At 43.6% G+C, this 18,811-nt stretch overlaps 1 protein-coding gene across 1 annotated transcript in view; it reads left to right on the forward strand.

Annotated features, from left to right (window-relative positions):
- The window catches only part of CHRFAM7A (CHRNA7 (exons 5-10) and FAM7A (exons A-E) fusion), a 204,582-nt gene that overhangs the window by 177,889 nt on the left and 7,882 nt on the right, over positions 1 to 18,811 (forward strand). Inside the window, exon 9 of the mRNA XM_063445710.1 lies at positions 1,864 to 1,973. Within this exon, the coding sequence (XP_063301780.1) occupies positions 1,864 to 1,973 (110 nt within the window). The remainder of the gene's footprint in view (positions 1 to 1,863; positions 1,974 to 18,811) is intronic.

The following is an 18,811-nucleotide window of genomic DNA, read 5'->3' on the forward strand; positions in this document are numbered from 1 at the left end:
CCCAGGATTTTTAATATTGTGTTTACTTATCTCTGTATTTAACAAATATGCATTTGTAAGTTGGGGAAGAATTTATGAAATTTAAAATTTCCACACCTCTTTATCCTGTAAATGGTAGCCTCCATCTTAGCTACCCCCGTCAATCATTTTTTTTTACTAAATTCTGTCCTTTGTACCTTGAAGTCAGCATAGAGAAAGAACAAAGAACAGAGGAGAAATTTAATATTTGCAGTGTTTAAAGGGAAACTATAATGCCAGGAAAAAAAAATGTTTTCCTGGCACTATAGCTTCACCCTCCTTTGCGGCCTCCCCGTGGTGCAGAAGGAGAAACACAACTTCTGTCACTTACTAGGCTCCAGCGCTGATGTCCCTTGGCACTGGCTTGAGTCCGCCTTCGCTCCTCCCCTGCTGACGTCAATTGGCAGGGGAGACCTATGCGTATGTGGGGCAATGGCAGTACTCGTATTAGGATTTCCACATTGGAAAGCATTATACAGTGCTTTTCTAGGTGTTTTTGGGTAACGCTGGACATCCCCATACACAGTGTGAGGACATCCAGCATCAAAAGTCCCCTAACAGCCGCGGAAGTCCCTCTAGTGGCTGTATAGTAGGCGCTACTAGAGGTAGAGTTAACCCTGTAAGGTAATTATTACAGTTTCTTAAAAAACTGCAATTATTACCTTTCCAGGTTTAAGTAACCTGGGACACTACACTCAGACCACTTGGTGGTCTGGGTGCCTATAGTGTCCCTTTAATATAAATCAGGAATTTAATATAAATTTTAAAGAAAATGTCACACAACAAAAAAAAAAAAAAAAAAAAAAGATTAAGTATTTCAATTACGTTTTATTCAGCTATGTAAATTCCAGTGACAGTTTCTCATTAAGTCTCTGGCAGTCCCGGTCCAGCAGAGAATTATGGGATCTGTAGTTCATAATAACTGAAGGGATGAATTAGGACAACTCTATGCTAGAGCAATGTCTTTTCTTATCACATTGGTGTTTTTTTCTTTTACACACCTTTCTTTTTCTCATTCAAAATACCCTCAAGGATATTTCCCCTTTGAACCCAAAATATGCACAATAAGGTATAGTAAAGATAAATTCACTAATTGCCATTAATGGCACAGCAGAGTCCCTGCTTGTCTTCTGCCAAAGAGACCTGCACGTATTAAAGACCGTGTCAATCCTTTCCCTGTGAAATAAGCAGAATAAAGATAAAAGCACTTGTGTGACAGATAAACATTTAAAGCACAGATTCAACCCTTCCGAGTATTCAGAACAGAAATTGTCACATTTCATTTTTAGAGTCATATCCCCAGGAGAAACTACTGGAACATGCAGTACGGTGTTTAACTCATCACCTGTTGTAGAGAACGTGTTTAATTTATTATTAACTCATTACATGTCGTATGAACACTTTATTATACACCTCGTTTGAATATTTTTGGATTCGCTATTCAAATAATTAAATCTTTTTTTGGATAAACTTTAAAATGATTTACTATTTTGAGAAAAGTCTTAATATTTTTATATTTTTTGACATATTAATATATATTTTTTATTTATGATATGTCTTATATATATTTTATTATTTTGAAAAAAAATCATTTAAAACGTTTATTTAAAAATATTAAATAATTTTTAAAAATATTAAATCAAGGCTATAGTCATTAACTTTAAAGCAAATCTTTAAGCTAATCACTGCTCACTTTTCTTCTTAAATCTCTAGGAAGTCAGTTTTTTGTGTGTGTTTATATATGGCTCATGGCCTCATAATTTAAATACACTAATACTCTATAATACTCTATGTCTCTCTATGCTTTTATAATTACACTAAGACTAATCGTATTGTATTTTACAGCACAGTATTTTGCCAGTACCATGATCATTGTTGGACTCTCTGTGGTTGTTACAGTTATCGTCTTACAGTATCATCACCATGATCCACACGGAGGCAAAATGCCCAAATGGGTGAGTCTTGATAGCACTGATGTGAGTGTAGCATACAATCTTCTTGCTCACTGTTTTATGAAATGGTTTTTATTAATGGTATTTAACCCTCTGACAGGGTATCCTACATTTCCGCATGCTGTACCTACTAGTTTAATTTCACGCATCCCGCGATTTCCACAGGCTCGCACTTATTTATGTTTCATTGCATTGTTATCTTGCTATTTTCCCACGTTAGCTGTGCTGGCAAAGAAAAAGAAAATACTTATTTTTTTTTTTTTAACCAAGTTTGAAAAAAACATTTCACAGTCAGAGTTAATAGTGGAGTTAGAAAAACATGTTGATATGAATGATGAAATAGCTGACTTCAGTTTCCAGGTATAATCACATCCTTTTCTAGAGTTACTATTTATGATAAACTCTTTGAGAATCCAGTTTTAGCAACTCCTTTTCAAAAGTTTCTAGTCATGACGATCTTTTCCTTTTTATCTATACTGTAAGAAATTGTTGTGAATAATGGAATTTAATGAAGACGTGTGTTAAACCTGTTGATAGAGAGGAGTTTTTGTCTAATATTAGGTAAGATGGACTTGTTCCTGGAGTTTTTAGTTGTTGGAGGGCGGTCATAAAGAAAGCAAGGGTAATGTAATTATAAGCCATTACAGAATATCCATTGTTAATGTATTTCATCTTAGTAAATGAAATGGAACAATGATTCAAACTAAAAGTATTGACGTGGCTTTTAATAGCTCTGGAAGTTTATAAAGGTCAAAATGACAAGTATGTGTGAATGTCAGTATTAAAATGATTGCATATTGTTATCTTATTCTTCTATTTTGTTACTAATATTGGTTTTGCTCTCCTTGGTGTAAGAGTATTTTCATATTTTTAATCCTACACCAGTTGTATCTATGTTTTGTATAACAGCAGATATAGATTAATCAAACAACATTTGATCCGTGTGATAAAACATAATCAGAGGCCAATGTCCTGTGTTTTAGCTGTCTGGCAACATTACCAAAGTGAAAATGTGCCATTATATGAGTAAATAAGAGTGAGTTTCAAGTACCAGATTCATATAAACCAGTCAGGTTTGAGCCCATAAGCCGCAGGAAAGGGATTTACACAACAAACCAATAATAGGAACAGGCACACTCTGGGTAACAAGACAGCTCAAGTGCATTTTTATTTTGGCCTCATAATTATCCCGTGGTTTTCTCCAGAATGAAATAAAGCATTTTGAAATGTTTGCAGTGTAACTCCACTCCCTTGAGCACACTCCTATGTTTGGAAGCAGCTTTGAGTATGAACTCAACTCAGAGAGATCAGTGTGAACTGAGTTGCTGACATGACTTTGCCTCACAGCCAATCTGTGTCATCGTATTTTATGCCCCTTTCCCCTTAGCATGACTTTAAAATAGTACACAGATAGATAATAAGAGGACGGTGGTTGGCTGTGTGGTGGAGTCAAGTCAGTAGCTCAGCTCCCACTGATCTTTCATTGACTAAATTCATAAAGACTTTGTGTGAAAAGGATAGATTAAACAGTAATTCTGAATAGGTGCATAAAAGAACTTGTGAAACGCTTTGTTATATTATTTATTATATTAATTATTATAAGAAATTAATCAATATATGAAAATAATAGTCATGTGCTTCCAAGTAAATCGGAGCACCACCACTGGAGAGGAGAGTAGATGTAAAATAAAATAAACGAATGCAGGTATTAAAAGAAAAGTCCCAACTGGCCTTGGCACCGGTGGTGTACACGTCCCCACCAAAGTGCTAACATGACACAATAACAAAAAAACAACAGTAATCCAACTAATGAGAGTCAAATCTCCAAATGCTCCAGAGATATTAGCTAACAAGCACCTTAAAGATCTTGTAAATAGCAAGCGTTGGTGTGTGAGGAGGAGAGGGCAAATCCAATCCAAACAATGTAGCAAAAAATCTATCAGTGCAGGACACAAATCTGTGTATAGCAGTGGTGATAATCAATACTTAAGGCCTCCGATTCTGTGCTGTCCAGAAATGGTCTCAGGAAGTAACGCCACGTGTCTTCCATCTGACATGTTTCATCAGCAAGTGACTTACTCAAAAGGAGAGATAATGCTTAGGAACTGGAGATACGCAGCTGTACGGTGCAATTTGTTTTCTTACCAATACGTATAGTAATTCAATCAGAGAGAAAAATACAGCATGAATCTGAGTTCATCACCTATCAGAGTGCTCCTTTAAGCATGGATTATCAATTGAGTGGTTCTTCCTCTGACTTTTCACCATTTGTAGAAGTGGCATAACACAAGGGTATTGCAGTCTTGGATAAAATGTTAATAGTCTAATAAATGTTAAAAATATTTGTATTTTTTTGTGATAAATGAGCTTGCTGGAAACAGTTTAAAAAACATGTTTCAAGCAGCAGTGGGCATCATACTTTCTGACTAAAGAGTGACATGTCTATTAAATTGTGCTAAACTGAGATATTTTGTATAAATAGGTGGATCCATAGCAATAAAGTAAGTGAGTTATATTTCAATGAGTCCCAGCATAACATCAATCAATTGTTTCAGGTTGTCTTGTTTCATCGAAAACTGTTTTGATTTTCATGAATATGTTGGCAGCTGCAGCAAAATATCCAAATATAGGATTGAAATGGGGATTCATGACCGCAATGCACATTAAATATTCCGCATTCATTCCGTGTTACTGCCAACCACACAACAGTAACGTGGCAAATGCAATAAAACTGAGTAAACCTGTGCCTGTCAGTATTGCTTATCATCTCCTATTCGCAACGCGTCAGGGGACATAGCAAAAGGAAGCTGTGCAACACTGCCACACAAGGAGAAAGGGGTAGCACCTCACAGTGCTATCCGGTGGCATATATGACAAGAAAAAATGGAGAGTTATATAGTGTAGTATTCTTTATACAATGAGGGAGTAGAAAATAGGAAATACACTTACAAGCTTGTGGAGCTATTCAGAGTTCCACCTCTCTGCACATTTTTGCACATGATTAATACAATCCCTGCTTAAGGATTCTTGTATATCCCTTACTCCCAATGGGTAGTGCAGAATATATAAAAGAAAAAAAAAACATACAAATTGACTAATCTAATGTAGTATGTTTAATGGTGACCCACCTAACACATTTGGATTTTTTTCTGTACCAAATTCTAATGCTAGAAACAACTAAATAACCAAGAGATATCTAATAGCTGGCTCTTAGACTGTGGGTCAACTACACCATATATAATTCTCAAGTCTTTCTTTCTCAAAAGGGAACAAATGTTCTCAGCGAACAGATCAGAGGTTTTGCAAGGAAGTATTTAAACTAGGAGGGGGGTGGGGACAAAGGGGTGATAAAACATATATCTAATTGCCAAACTAATCTTATTGATTTTTTTGACTGGATAACTGAAATAATAGATATAGGTGGTGCAGTAGACATTGCTTACCTAGATTTCAGTAAGGCTTTTGACACTGTTCCACATATAAGGCTTATCAATACATTGCGATCTTTAAGTTTGGATTCAAATATTGTTAAAAGGGTCAGGCAATGGCTGAGTGGCAGGCAACAGAGGGTTGTAGTCAATGGAGTATATTCGAAGCATGTACTTGTCACCAGTGGGGTACCTCAGGGATCTGTACTTGGACCCATTCTCTTTAATATTTTTATTAGTGATATTGCAGAAGGTCTTGATGGTAAGGTATGTATTTTTGCTGATGATACTAAGATATGTAACAGGGTTGATGTTCCAGGAGGGATAACCCAAATGGCAAATGATTTAGGTAAACTAGAAAAATGGTCAGAGTTGTGGCAAGTGACATTTAATGAGGATAAGTTCAAGATAATGCATCTTGGATGTAAAAACTCAAGGGCAGAGTACAGAACATTTGATAGAATCCTAACCTCAACATCTGAGGAAAGGGATTTAGGGGTGATTATTTCATATGCCTTAAATGTAGGCTGACAATGTAATAGAGCAGCAGGAAATGCTAGCATAATGCTTGGTTGTATAGGGAGAGGTATTAGCAGTAGAAAGAGGGAAGTGCTCATGCCATTGTACAGAACACTGGTGAGATCTCACTTGGAGTATTGTACGCAGTACTGGAGACCGTATCTCCAGAAGGATATTGATACTTTGGAGAGAGTTTAGAGAAGGGCTACTAAACTGGTTCATGGATTGCAGGATAAAACTTACAAGGAAAGGTTAAAGGAACTTAACATGTATAGCTTGGAGGAAAGACGAGACAGGGGGAATATGAAACATTTAAATACATAAAGGGAATCAACACAGTAAAGGAGGAGACCATATTTAAAAGAAGAAAAACTACCACAACAAGAGGACATAGTCTTAAATTAGAGGGGCAAAGGTTTTAAAATAGTATCAGGAAGTATTACTTTACTGAGAGGGTAGTGGATGCATGGAATAGCCTTACAGCTGAAGTGGTAGAGGTTAACACAGTAAAGGAGTTTAAGCATGCACGGGAAAGGCATAAGACCATCCTAACTATAATATAAGGTCAGGGACTAATGAAAGTATTTAAAAAAAATTGGGCAGACTAGATGGGCCGAATGGTTCTTATCTGCTGTCACATTCTATGTTTCTAAGTCTCTAGCAGCTGTAGGCTGGTTAAGAATGAAAACGTAAAATATTTGTATTCCAAAGAGAAACACCCTCTTGGCTTATTGACACTCATGAAAGTAAGTGGAGATCCCCTGTTTGCCATCTATCCTCCTGCACAAATCTGTGGAAACTCACTGTCAGGTTCCCACCACTCAGATGTGAAGGCCCTCTGTGTTTGCGACTGCTCATGCAAGTCTGTGGACATACTCTGTTGACTTTGTGTTGCAGGCACAAGTGCATGGAGACCTCATGTGAGGTTCCGACCAGATATACATAGAGGTCAACTTTCAGATCATGGTAACACGGTAACACCTATCCGAGTAGGTGGCTTCTTGCTGCTTGAATGAGTGCAGCTAGTAAGTGGAACTCCCTTATTAGATTGTCACCACTCCTGTGATTTATTTTTGTATTTTTCACAAATGAGGAAATTTACACAATTCTAACTAAACATACGTGGTTGTATCAAAGGGATAATGGATCTTTCACATAGAGCGCTACATGAGGCCTTGGTGGCCCGAGAGTCCCTAACTAGTTCCTGATTGCCGATCATTAAGATTGAGCTCCAGTTCCTCAAATAATCATATGCCAGTTCCTCACATGCTGATATCTCATGCGCCCTCATTTTGTTGCAATAAAATTATATATTTTTTTTACTTTACTTGAAACATATGTTTTAATACCTTCTATCTTGTAATCAAATGATCTACCATTTTCCCATCCTTGCAAGTTTGTATTTGTGAGTAGCATGTGTGTGTTAGAATGTAAGCATGTTTTTGTATGGAGTATGTATGTGTGCATGTAGGGGGTGATTTGTGTGTAGAGTTAGGGATTATTCTAGCCTCGGTGAGGGAATAATCAAAATTTTATTAAAGACAGGAGGCGAATATTGCTTTACCTTCTTTACTGAAAACCTCCAGCAGCAAAGAAACAGTTAACAAAACTTTTCAAAACAACCAATCAGAACAAACAGGCATCAGTATAAAACCACTGGAACAGACCATCCCACTTCCTCTTTCTTTGATGAGGTCGAGCAGGAGAGCATGAAGACCAAACGAAAACTGTATCCGGTCCGCTTAGATGAAAAACCGTCATGTTCGGAGCAAGTTATGTCACACTGAAAAGAAAAGAAACATCGTGAAAGTAAACTGTCATAGCAGGATGTCATATCCTATACGAGCAGTTCAAAAAAAGACCGCAAACTGATAAATAATTCGACACTGAACGCCAATAGTAGACACCAAATGTTTATTAAATGCAATTCGGACCATACATAATGTTGTGTACATCGAAACCTAGATTAACATAAAGCCAAAACCACTCCCATATAAGGGTGGGAAAAAACCATAAGGGTGGGAAATATTCGCCTCCTGTCTTTAATAAAATTTAGATTATTCCCTCACCGAGGCTAGAATAATCCCTAATTTTATGTCAGGACAGGAGGCTTCATATTGCAATTTTAACGTCCAGACATAAAAACAGAAGAAACATGCGGGCGCGGACGAAAATAAAAAGTACGAAAAGTCGATTCCCTAGACCAGTCCGCAGCGTTGAGAATATCCCCGAGAGACCCACCTGCTTCAAGAGCTGCTGACGCTGCAGCACCCCGAACCGAGTGAGCCCCAAATGAACTTGCCACGCCCGCCGATGAGAGGAGCCATCGAATCCAACGAGCGATCGTGGGTGCAGACACCGCCCCGAACGGTCGAACATAGGAAATCAATAGCTGACCATGGGCGGAGGGCCGACACAACGAGGTCACGGATATATATGTCCGTAAACAGCGTGCCACGCAGAGATGTGGTCTATCGGGAAAGTAGGGATAAGACACTGAAGACGAATTAGATTTTGTCCTGCGGGAAATAGAGACAGAGACACCATCTGGGGAGAACGAAAAGGATTCTACGTCAAAGGCCCGGACATCCGAGACCCGATGAAAGAATACAAGGCATAGTAGGAGAGCCAGCTTGGCTGAAAGCTGGCGTAAGGAAAGATCCCCGTTATCAGGCCATTCCTCGAGGAAGCGTAATACGATCGATACGTCCCAGAACGAGGAGTAGCGAGAAGCAGGGGGTCTCGAAAGCCTCACACCTCGGAGTAGTCTGCAGACCGAGGGTTCCCTACCAACACCAGAGCCCTGGAAAGGGACATGGGCCGCCGAGATAGCTGAGCGGAAAACATTGATAGTCCTATAAGACTTACCTTGCGAAAACAGTTCCGCCAGGAAGTTCAAGACGGCTAGAACAGGGGCCGTAAAGGGATCCAGACGTCTCTCCAAACACCAGCCATGCTAGGAGCGCCTGGCGTGTAAATATGATCTTCTGGTGCCAGGGGCCCAAGAGTCCCAGAGTAATTCTCTAGCTGTAGCCGATAGTCCCGACACATCCCAAGATCCCCGGAAACGGTCCAGGCCACCAGGGTTAGACGATCTTCCAACATCAACGGGTGTGGGTTCCCCATTGGGTCCTCGAGGAGAAATCTGGAGGCTGGTAGCACCAGCGGATCCCTGCACAATAGTTCTAGTAGGAGAGGGAACCATGGTTGACTTCTCCAGAGAGGTGTCACCAGTACGATCGACACCTTCAGAAGCTTGAGGCGATGTAGCGTCCGAAGGATCATGGAGAAGGGGGGAAACGCATATGCCCCTGAAGGGGGCCATGATTGAAGGAATGCGTCCACCGCCATGCTGAGGGGATCCGGGAGCCAGCTGAAGAATAGTTCCGTCTGTCGGTTCGCCCTGGATGCGAATAGGTCCAGATGGAGGGGGCCACGCACGAGGTCCAACTTCTGAAACACCCGAGGTTGCAGTCGCCAGTCGCTGGAGTCCCTCCAGTGGCGGGAGAACCAGTCCGCAACGAGGTTGTCCTGTCCCGGAAGGTATTCTGCGACGATCGACAGCTTTCTGTCCAGACAATATTGGTACAGATCCATCGTGAGGTCTGACAGCAGTTTGGATCGGGAACCTCCCAGTCGATTTATGTATCGGACAGCTGAGACGTTGTCCATGCGAAGAAGTAGGGAGCAATGACTCATCCCTTTGGTGAAACTGCGAATGGCGAACATCCCCGCAATCAGCTCCAGGCAGTTGATGTGGAGGGCTTTTTCGTCCGGGGTCCAGAGACCACCTGTCGCCACGCCATCGCAAGTAGCGCCCCAGCCTAGGCAGCTGGCGTCCGATTCCAGGACGAAGTCCGGTTTTGTCCCGAAGATTGCCCTGCCGTTCCACGTCTCCATGTGTCGAAGCCACCAGTGCAGTTCCAGGCGGGCTTCGTCCGACAGCGACACAATCTGGCCGTAGGAGGTGGACGACCGAAGGTAACGAGTCTTCAGACATTGGAGGGCCCGATAATGCAGGGGGCCCGGGAAGATGGCCTGAATGGAGGACGAGAGTAGTCCTATGGTCCTGGCCAGGTCCCGCAGGGTGATTCTCGGATTGCGAAGTAGGCGTCTGATGCCCTTCCTGATGGCAGCTACCTTGGATACTGGGAGGCGGAGTAGAGTCTGAACCGAGTCCACGACGAACCCGAGAAACTGGACCGATTGAGAGGGGGTCAGTTCCGACTTCTCCCCATTGATGACAAAACCTAAGTCCTGGAGCAGGCGGGTAGTGAAAGCCGTCTGCTGGCGTAGGATGTCGGGATCTTGTGCCATCAGCAGGATATCATCCAGATAGACGATCGATCTGATCCCCCTGGCCCTCAGCGTCGACATGACCGGTTTCAGCAGCTTGGTGAAACACCAGGGAGCCGAGCTGAGGCCGAATGGGAGGCACGTGAACTGCCACACGCGCTTCTGCCAAATGAACTGGAGAAAGCACCTGTCCTCCTGGTGGACAGGGACCATGAGGTACGCGTCCTTCAGGTCTAAGCGCGTGAACCAGTCGTTCTCGCGAAGCAGATCCCTGAGGAGATGGATGCCTTCCATCTTGAAATGTCGGTAGACGACATATCCATTGAGGGCGCGTAGGTTGATTACAGGGCGGAAGTCCCCTGATTTCTTCCTTACCAGGAAGATATTGCTCAGGAAGCGAGGCGGGCCCGGCGCCCTCTCCACCGCTCCCTTGCCCATCAGGGCGTGAATTTCTGAATGGACCAGACCGGACGCCTCTCTGTCCATATGGATAGGCCGTGGGGCAGAGGTCTGGATCGGGGTTGACACGAAGTCGATCCTGAAGCCGGACACGGTTTGCAGAACCCACGGGTCTCCCGTGATGGCCCCCCACTGCGGAGAAAAGTGAGACAGTCTGCCCGCAATGGGTAAGTGTGGTAAATAAGGTAAGACTCTTACCTGAGGCGTATCTCGCCCGTGTGGAGGAGGCTCCCCGGCCTCTGGTTGATCCTCGGGAGAACAAAGGACGGTACTGGTACCGGGAGGAGGAGAAGGACTCCGATATGCGGGGCCTGTTGCCCATGAAGGCAGCTCTGCTGGTGGCGCGAGCCCTCTGCCGACCAGCTCTGGAGGAAAAACGATCCCCTGCACGGAAAACTCTGCGGAGGGATTGTTGCGCCTTATTCAGAGACGTGTAGATGGACACGTGCCGGTTCAGTTCCTTCATGAAGGCGTCACCGAATAGTAGGCCTTTGGCCTCCGGGCCCAGTTCTTTGGGGGCTAGGTCGGTCAATTTCCCATCCAGTTTATAGAGTGCCGCTTTACGGCGTTCTGAGTTCATCGCCACATTGGCATTCCCCAGGAGGCAAATTGCTCTCTGTGCCCACTCGCGGAGGAGGTATGCGTCAACCGCTGGTCCGCCTTGTAGAGTGTCGTCGGCCATGAGGAAAATCTGGGTCAGCGGGCCGCTGATGTCGAGGAGCTTGTCTTGGGTGGAGCGCAAGCCCTGTTCCAGGCCCTTGCGGGGGTCCTTCCCGACCTATTAAAAAAGGTAGCGAAAACCGGATCAAAGTCAGGTGTATTAGCTACCTTGTCTGGCAGCGTTGGGCGCGGGCATTTGGCCCGGAGCTTCGCCCTGACCTCTTTATCCAACGGGCGACGTAGCCAGTAGCGGAGGAATTCTGCGATGTGGTCTGGGGGAGTCCACTCTGCCGAGCGAGGGTGCTTGAGGAGACGTGGGTCGAAGAGCGGTAGGCCCGAGGGGTCCAAGATTTCGCCATGGTCGTCGGCGTGGGCGGTAGAGGCTTTCAGCGAGCCCGGTCGTGGAGAGCTCAGCACCGTCTCTCGTACATATCGTGAAGAGTGGCCAGGGGCGTCTTCGCCAGGTGACGTGGAGCCTGATCCGCCGGCCCGGTATTCATCCAGGGTATCGAATTCTGGTTCCCCAGTGAGCGCCCCTATGTCAGGGTGGTCGTCCGATTTGGCACCCAGTCTGGCCAACTTGGTGGGCATCTTGCCTTTGTCTGTGGGGGGGCCAGGGGCTTTCCAAGGCCTCTTCCGTATGGTGCATACGTCCGCTGAGCGCAGGGAACCCCCAGAGTCGGAGTCCCGTGCGCCAGCAGGACCGGGTGTGGAACCCGTAGGTGTGGGCAAGGCGTCCCCGTGGAAGGCCGCAAGAGCCTTGGGCAAAGAATCCGCCAAGGCGGTGTATAGCCATGCCTGGAGGGCTTCAGGGGCTTGGGAGCCAGATTATTCAGCCATGTTTAATATCACTGAAACAGAGGAAAGGCACAATCAGTGTGGTACCTCAATATGGCCAGCTGGGGGTCACCCAGCGTGCAAGAGGGGGTCACCCAGCAAGCACTAGCATATATAATGCAATAGTATATGCCCAGGTTCCAGGCAAAGGACAATAGGGAGGGGGTCACCCAGCCCAAAACAGTGCTACAGCACGGTAGGATAGCCCAGTATAGGGCAAATTAGGCAGGGACTGAGTCCCAATAATATAGAAAGGGGGGTCACCCCTATAATGGCAGGCTATAAGGGGCACCTGGGGAAGAAAAGCCACCTGTTAGGGAAGGAAAAAAACACAGTTGCAGCATACAGTGCAGCAGGCACAGGAAAAAACAGTACATGGAGTGTTTTACATGCAGCAGTCTGCACAACCACCAAGGGTGCAGAGACCGTGGAGGTAACAGACCAGGGGCAGGGGGGCTGAGGGGGACCGAGGTCCAGTGTAAGAGAAGGCGCCCGGAGACCACGCGGCTCCGGCAAGATGACCGCCACGGCTCCAACAAAATGGCCGCCGCGGTCGCAAAACGAGTGCGGTCTACCTCGCGGACGGCTGCGCGAGGGAGGTCGCGGTGAGAAACGTGGTTGGAGACCGCAGACAGGTGCAGGGAGAGGGGGGTAGGGAGGGAGAGGCGGGAAAACCGAGAGGGTACCGCCGGACCGAACCGCAAGGCGGATGGTCTGAGGGGAGCCCCAGGGGAAACCCAGAGTAAGGGGCAGGCCAGAAAAAACAACAACCCCCACACTCAGGACCCCGAGGTGGGGCAGCAGGGGCCACCTCAGTAGCCCCAAGTCAGAATAAAATCACAATAAAATCAAACAGTGCAAAGTACCAAATCAAGAGAATACAACCGAGTGCAGAGACAACTCTGAGTTGGTGAGTGCTCACCTGGAGGCAGCAGCAAAGAAAGAGGAAGTGGGAGGGTCTGTTCCAGTGGTTTTATACTGATGCCTGTTTGTTCTGATTGGTTGTTTTGAAAAGTTTTGTTAACTGTTTCTTTGCTGCTGGAGGTTTTCAGTAAAGAAGGTAAAGCAATATGAAGCCTCCTGTCCTGACATAAAATTGCCATTTCAATGCAGTTGTCTGTTTGTATAAACTGATGCCATGTGAAAGCAGTGGTGTATTTATGTGTAGATTTTGTGTCCGAATGCAGGTGTGTGTTTGTGTTTAGTGTTTGACTTCAGGGGTGTGTTTGTATGTAGTGTAGGCATTTAAATGCTGGGATATATGTACATTTAAACAAACACTGCCACACACACATACACACACACTGACACATACAAACACTGACACACACATACACACACTCTGAAACATACTAACACACATACACTGACAAGTACACAGGCAGATACACACATACAGTAAATAGAAAATCTTGGTGCTGAATAGTGTTCTTGAGATCGGGTGTATGAAAGATTGCTGCACGCTTAGGTGTATTCCCCAAATTCACCAATATAGAACAATATGCAATAATAAGTGGAGCAATATTCTATACAATAATGAAATATATATATATATATATATATATATATATATATATATATACATACATACATACAAACTGTTGCCCAATTAAGTTGTTCCTTCCAAAGGTCAGTCGTAGAATATGTAAAAAGATTTAAAAAATACAATCATAGTGCAGATTGTCACAATTAATCAATTGGCCATTAGCATGTTATTAATTTCCTTTAGGGATGACCTTAGACTCAGAGTGCTATAAATATAATGCACTTCAAGATTCAGTGAAAACTAGAATAGAGGAAAGAGGAAGGGCCAAAACTAAGCCCAAATGGAGAGTAATGGGGGAGGGAAGTCCCTACCTTTTAATGATCCTAAAGGAAAACACAAAATATATAAAATAGATAGGCCGGGGAGTAATACTGGACCAAGCCTGGGGGGATAATACTAAGACAGCTGCTCGCTATGCAGGGAGACAAGCTGATCTTTATCCTATTACAAAAAATCCCCCATGCGGCTTGAGAGACTCACAGTAACTCACAACAGAGTAGTAAAGTAGACTTGTAGAAATAGGGCTAAAAAGGAGTCAGTACTGTAAGGAAAAAAACCCTACTCAACCCCCACTAGTACTGAGTCCAAAGCAAGGATTCCTATAGTGAGAAGGCTGTCCCTGAATACCTCAGCACAGTGGATAACCCACTTGTGCCTACCAAGTTCCAAGTCCCTACCCAGTCCCTGCCTATCTCAATAACTTAAGTTAAATTAAACAAAAATCATAATTAGTGCTACCTATAAAGTGCAAAATTATAAAATAAGTTAAAGAGGCTAGCTCGACGCGCGTTTCGGCGTTACAGCACGCCGTCGTCAGGAGCAGTGAGCTTGTGGTGTCCCCTGAACCTGTTTAAATACCTTCACATATCAGCTTGGTTGGTGCCGGCTGTGTGCGGTCACGTGAGTACGTGCGTCATCCTAAGCTCCTCCCCACAGGTCGCGTCACGTGACGCGGACCCGGAAATAATATCCTAGGTGGGGAGAACGTATGGACGTCATCCGACACTCCGCCCCGTGATCGCGTCATATGACGCGGACCGGGAGGCAGTGTCCTAGATAATACGAGCGTGTCTCTAAACACGCCCCCGGCCAATCGCAAGCACGGGTGGGGAAGTATACCCGCCCACTGTTGCGAGGAAGGTGTCCGCCCCCCTTAGAGAGGCGCAAACGGGCTCGGTCCCACAGGGACCCGTTCTAAATGAAAAATATCCCTATGTTGTGCAGGGATATAAACATCAATATTAAAGGGTCCTTTGTAGTGTAAGCCAGAGTGATGAGTATGAAATCCTGCATATCGAAGGAGCAGGATTTTGTCCTTACTAATGGCAATAGAGAAGAGGAGAGAACCCCATGTTTAACTGTATATTGCCCCAATCTCATAGGGGGACATAAAACATCAGTATAAATAGGTATATTGATTGGTCCTTATATAACCGCAAGGGCAGGACCATCTATACCTAAGATGAGTATGCCTAGTTCAATGCCATTAGAGGACAAAAGCCCCAATATTATGAGGGGACATATTCATCTTTATTAGTGGGTATGCTGATAATGCCTGTTAATTAGTAAGGGTATGCGTCCCGTATGTGAGGTAATGAAGGAAAAGAGGGGGGACAAATTCACACAACTGGCACCAAGTGGCCTGAGATTAATCTATAGTGTACCCACTGTCATCAAAGACATGGGCATCAATAGTACCAGGTGTACTCATGGTGCCAATTGGTCTGGAAACCACAAGGACGTACAGCCCCAATATACGGTTCTGATAATGTTATTTAAGTCGCGTGGTACCTACTTAAAGGAAAAACCTTGCGAGCAAACATTTACAAAACATAAATATATACATAAACATAAGTGCAGAAAGTAGTGTATTTACAGTGTAATATATTCACATTACAGGACTGGTGGAGGCGTCCCTCAATTGTATAGACATCCTAAGTGAGTGTAGAACAGTTAAATTAAATTAAAGCACATTTTAAAGAAAGGCTGAAAAGGAAAAGCCCTCATTTAGGCCTGCCGGGGATAGGGTTTTAAGTTTGTAAATCCAATACGATTCACGTTGTCTTAATTTTTTATCCCAATCTCCCCTCCGTGTAGTTTGTGGGATATATTCAATCCCTATGAATCTCAATTTATTCGCAGAATTTTGATGGTGAATTTTGAGATGGCGCGAGATCGGAGTCTCTAAAGGTCTCCTAACCGAGTTGACATGTTCTCTTATTCGTAGTTTAAAAGGTCTGAAGGTTTTACCCACATATTTTTGGCCACAAGAGCAGGTGAGTAGATATATCACGCCCTCTGTCCTACAGTTAAAAAAGGAACGTATCGGAAAGGATTCGCTATTCTCGCTGTCAGTAAATTCCTTCGTTTTTTGATCTATGAACTCACAGGCGCTACAGTGTCCGCACTTAAATGTCCCCTTTGGTAGATAATCTTTGCCACCTCTTTTAAGGGGAGCTAGGTGACTGTGAACCAAGGTGTCACGCAGGTTCTTACCTCTCCGTGCAGTCACAGAGGGGAATGTGGTGACTACTTGTTTAATCTCAGGGTCCGATGTCAAAATCGGCCAGTAGCGTTTGAGAGTTCCCATCATAAAATCCCAACCTGCATCGAAAGTGGCAATGCACCGAATTAGTTTCCCATCTTGTTTCTTTGTTGTATCTTCAGTAAGGAGACATTCTCGTTCCGTGCTAATTGCTCTGGTGTAGGCTCTCCTTAAGACCCTATTGGGGTAGCCCTTATCCTTAAAGGCGCGTCTAAGTTCCCATGCTTTGACCTTAAAGTCCTCTAAAGAGGAACAGTTGCGTCTTAACCTTAGATACTGTCCTATTGGTATGCCAGCTTTTAAGGGGTGAGGGTGGTAACTCTGCCAGTTTAAAAGGCTATTTGTGGCCGTTTGTTTCCTAAAGAGGGTTGTAGAAACACCTCCTTCCGGCTGGATGGTTATTGAAATATCCAAAAAATTAAGTTTTTTGCCACCCATCTCACTCGTGAATCTTAGATTTAGATCATTTATATTGAGAAGATTTACAAAAGTCTCAAAATCTTTTTCGTTGCCGGTCCAGATGATCAGTACATCATCTATGTACCGTTTCCAACAAAAAATCATCCCCATATAGTGACTCAAATGGGGGGCTGATCTAATGTATTTCTCCCAAGTGCCCAGGTACAGGTTTGCATAGGATGGGGCACACGATGTCCCCATCGCAGTCCCCCTGATTTGCTGGTATAGAGTGCCATTAAAGAGAAAGATATTCTTAGTCAGGACAGTTCTAAGGACATTAGAGACGAATTCCGTATATGCAGTTGGGAACTGTAATTCTTGTTCCAATATAGTCTTGATGTTATTAATTCCCTGTGTGTGGGGTATAGAACTATAAAGGGACTCCACATCTAAACTGCATAGTGATGCCTGATCTGGTGTGGAAATATCCTTCAAGAAATTGAGCATTTGTTTCGTGTCTCTTATGTACGATGGTAACTTAGAGACAATGGGTGCCAGGATCTTATCCAGAAAAATACTCAAGTTCTGAGTCAGGTTTCCACATCCCGATACAATCGGTCTACCTGATGGTTGGTCAAGAGACTTATGAACTTTCGGTAAGCTATAAAAGGTGGAAAGTATAGGCTGTCTTACCAGCATGAAATCAAATTCATTTTTAGTGATCAAGTTATCAGATAGAGCTTGACTCAACAAAGCTTTAATTTCAGTAAGGAATTGCATGGTAGGGTCGTGTTTAAGGGCTCGATAGGTTTCTGTGTCACTTAATAAATTCTGTACCATCTGGATATAATTAGAGTGATCCATAAGGACCACATTACCGCCTTTATCTGAAGGTTTGATCACTAATTGATCATTCGTTTTCAATTCCTCTAGTGCTAATTTTTCTGTTCTAGTAAGGTTACCATTGGATACAATATTTACAGTCCTTGGTTCAACTTTTTCGATTTCCTTACAGACCATTTCCAGAAAGACCACAATATTCTTGTAGTCTTTCAGGTGTGGTGTAAAGCGACTTTTTGGTGCCAGATTTGTGGTTGGGGTATTAGTGACACGGGGATTGTTACAGTCAAGGAGTTCCACAAGAGTCTCCAGGCAGTCCATGTCTCTAATTGTTAACCCCAAACTAGATGCTTTTTGTGCTCTCTTATGCATATGGAATTTGTGTAGGGCTAGCTTACGGGCGAACAAGTTCAAGTCCTTAGTCCAGAGGAATTTGTTAAATGGAGGTGTGGGTACAAAGGATAGACCTTTAGAGAGTGTTGTAAGTTGTATTGTGGACAGTACAGTTGAGGATAAATTAATTATCCTAAGATCTTGACTATTCAACGTCGTGATCGTCTCTGACCCCTGCCTCTTAGTGATTGCCTTGTTCTGGGACGTTGTAGTTCGTCTGCCTGGCGTAGCCCTAAAAAATCTACACCTTTCCTTAATATACTTTTGGGTTCGATTTGTGTTGTATTTGTCACTGGAGGTTCACCCTCATTATCTGTAGATTCATACTCTGAGGTGCTAAAGTGATCAGAGTCGATTCTTATTCTCCTTTTAGTTTGACGGTACACTCTTCCTGTCTCAAAATCGGTGGTGTCTCGTATGAATTTATGGTGTTTCTTAACTTTAATTTGGTAGGAAAACCTATCCAAGTTACTCTTCAGTTTCACTTCTAGATTTTGGAATTGGGGATCGTCTTTAAACTTTTGGATATTTTCGATCTCTGTGTCTAAACTCTTTTGAATATTTGAGAGATGTATAGTCTCATATTTACACACTATCGACATGAAGGTGGAAGAGCAGTTAGCTGCCGCATTCTCCCATTCTTGTGTGAATCCTTCAATGTCGATATTTCTGGAAGGGGGAACCAAAACTCTGAGTCCCCTAGGGATGATCTTTTTGGATAAGTATGTCTCGAGGGTGGAAATTTCCCAGCTAGTCTTAATTTGCTGTTTAAAGATTTTAGTTAGCTTATTAAAACCACTTGATATATCGACAGGAGGAAGGGTCTGTGGTGCAGAGCTAGTAGAAAATATAGTGTCAGCATCCGAACACCATTGCTTTTGGTCTATTTTGTTTGTAAGGAAACCGGCCATTGATACGA

This window comes from Pelobates fuscus, chromosome 3 (assembly GCF_036172605.1).
Source record: "Pelobates fuscus isolate aPelFus1 chromosome 3, aPelFus1.pri, whole genome shotgun sequence".
NCBI lineage: Eukaryota > Metazoa > Chordata > Amphibia > Anura > Pelobatidae > Pelobates > Pelobates fuscus.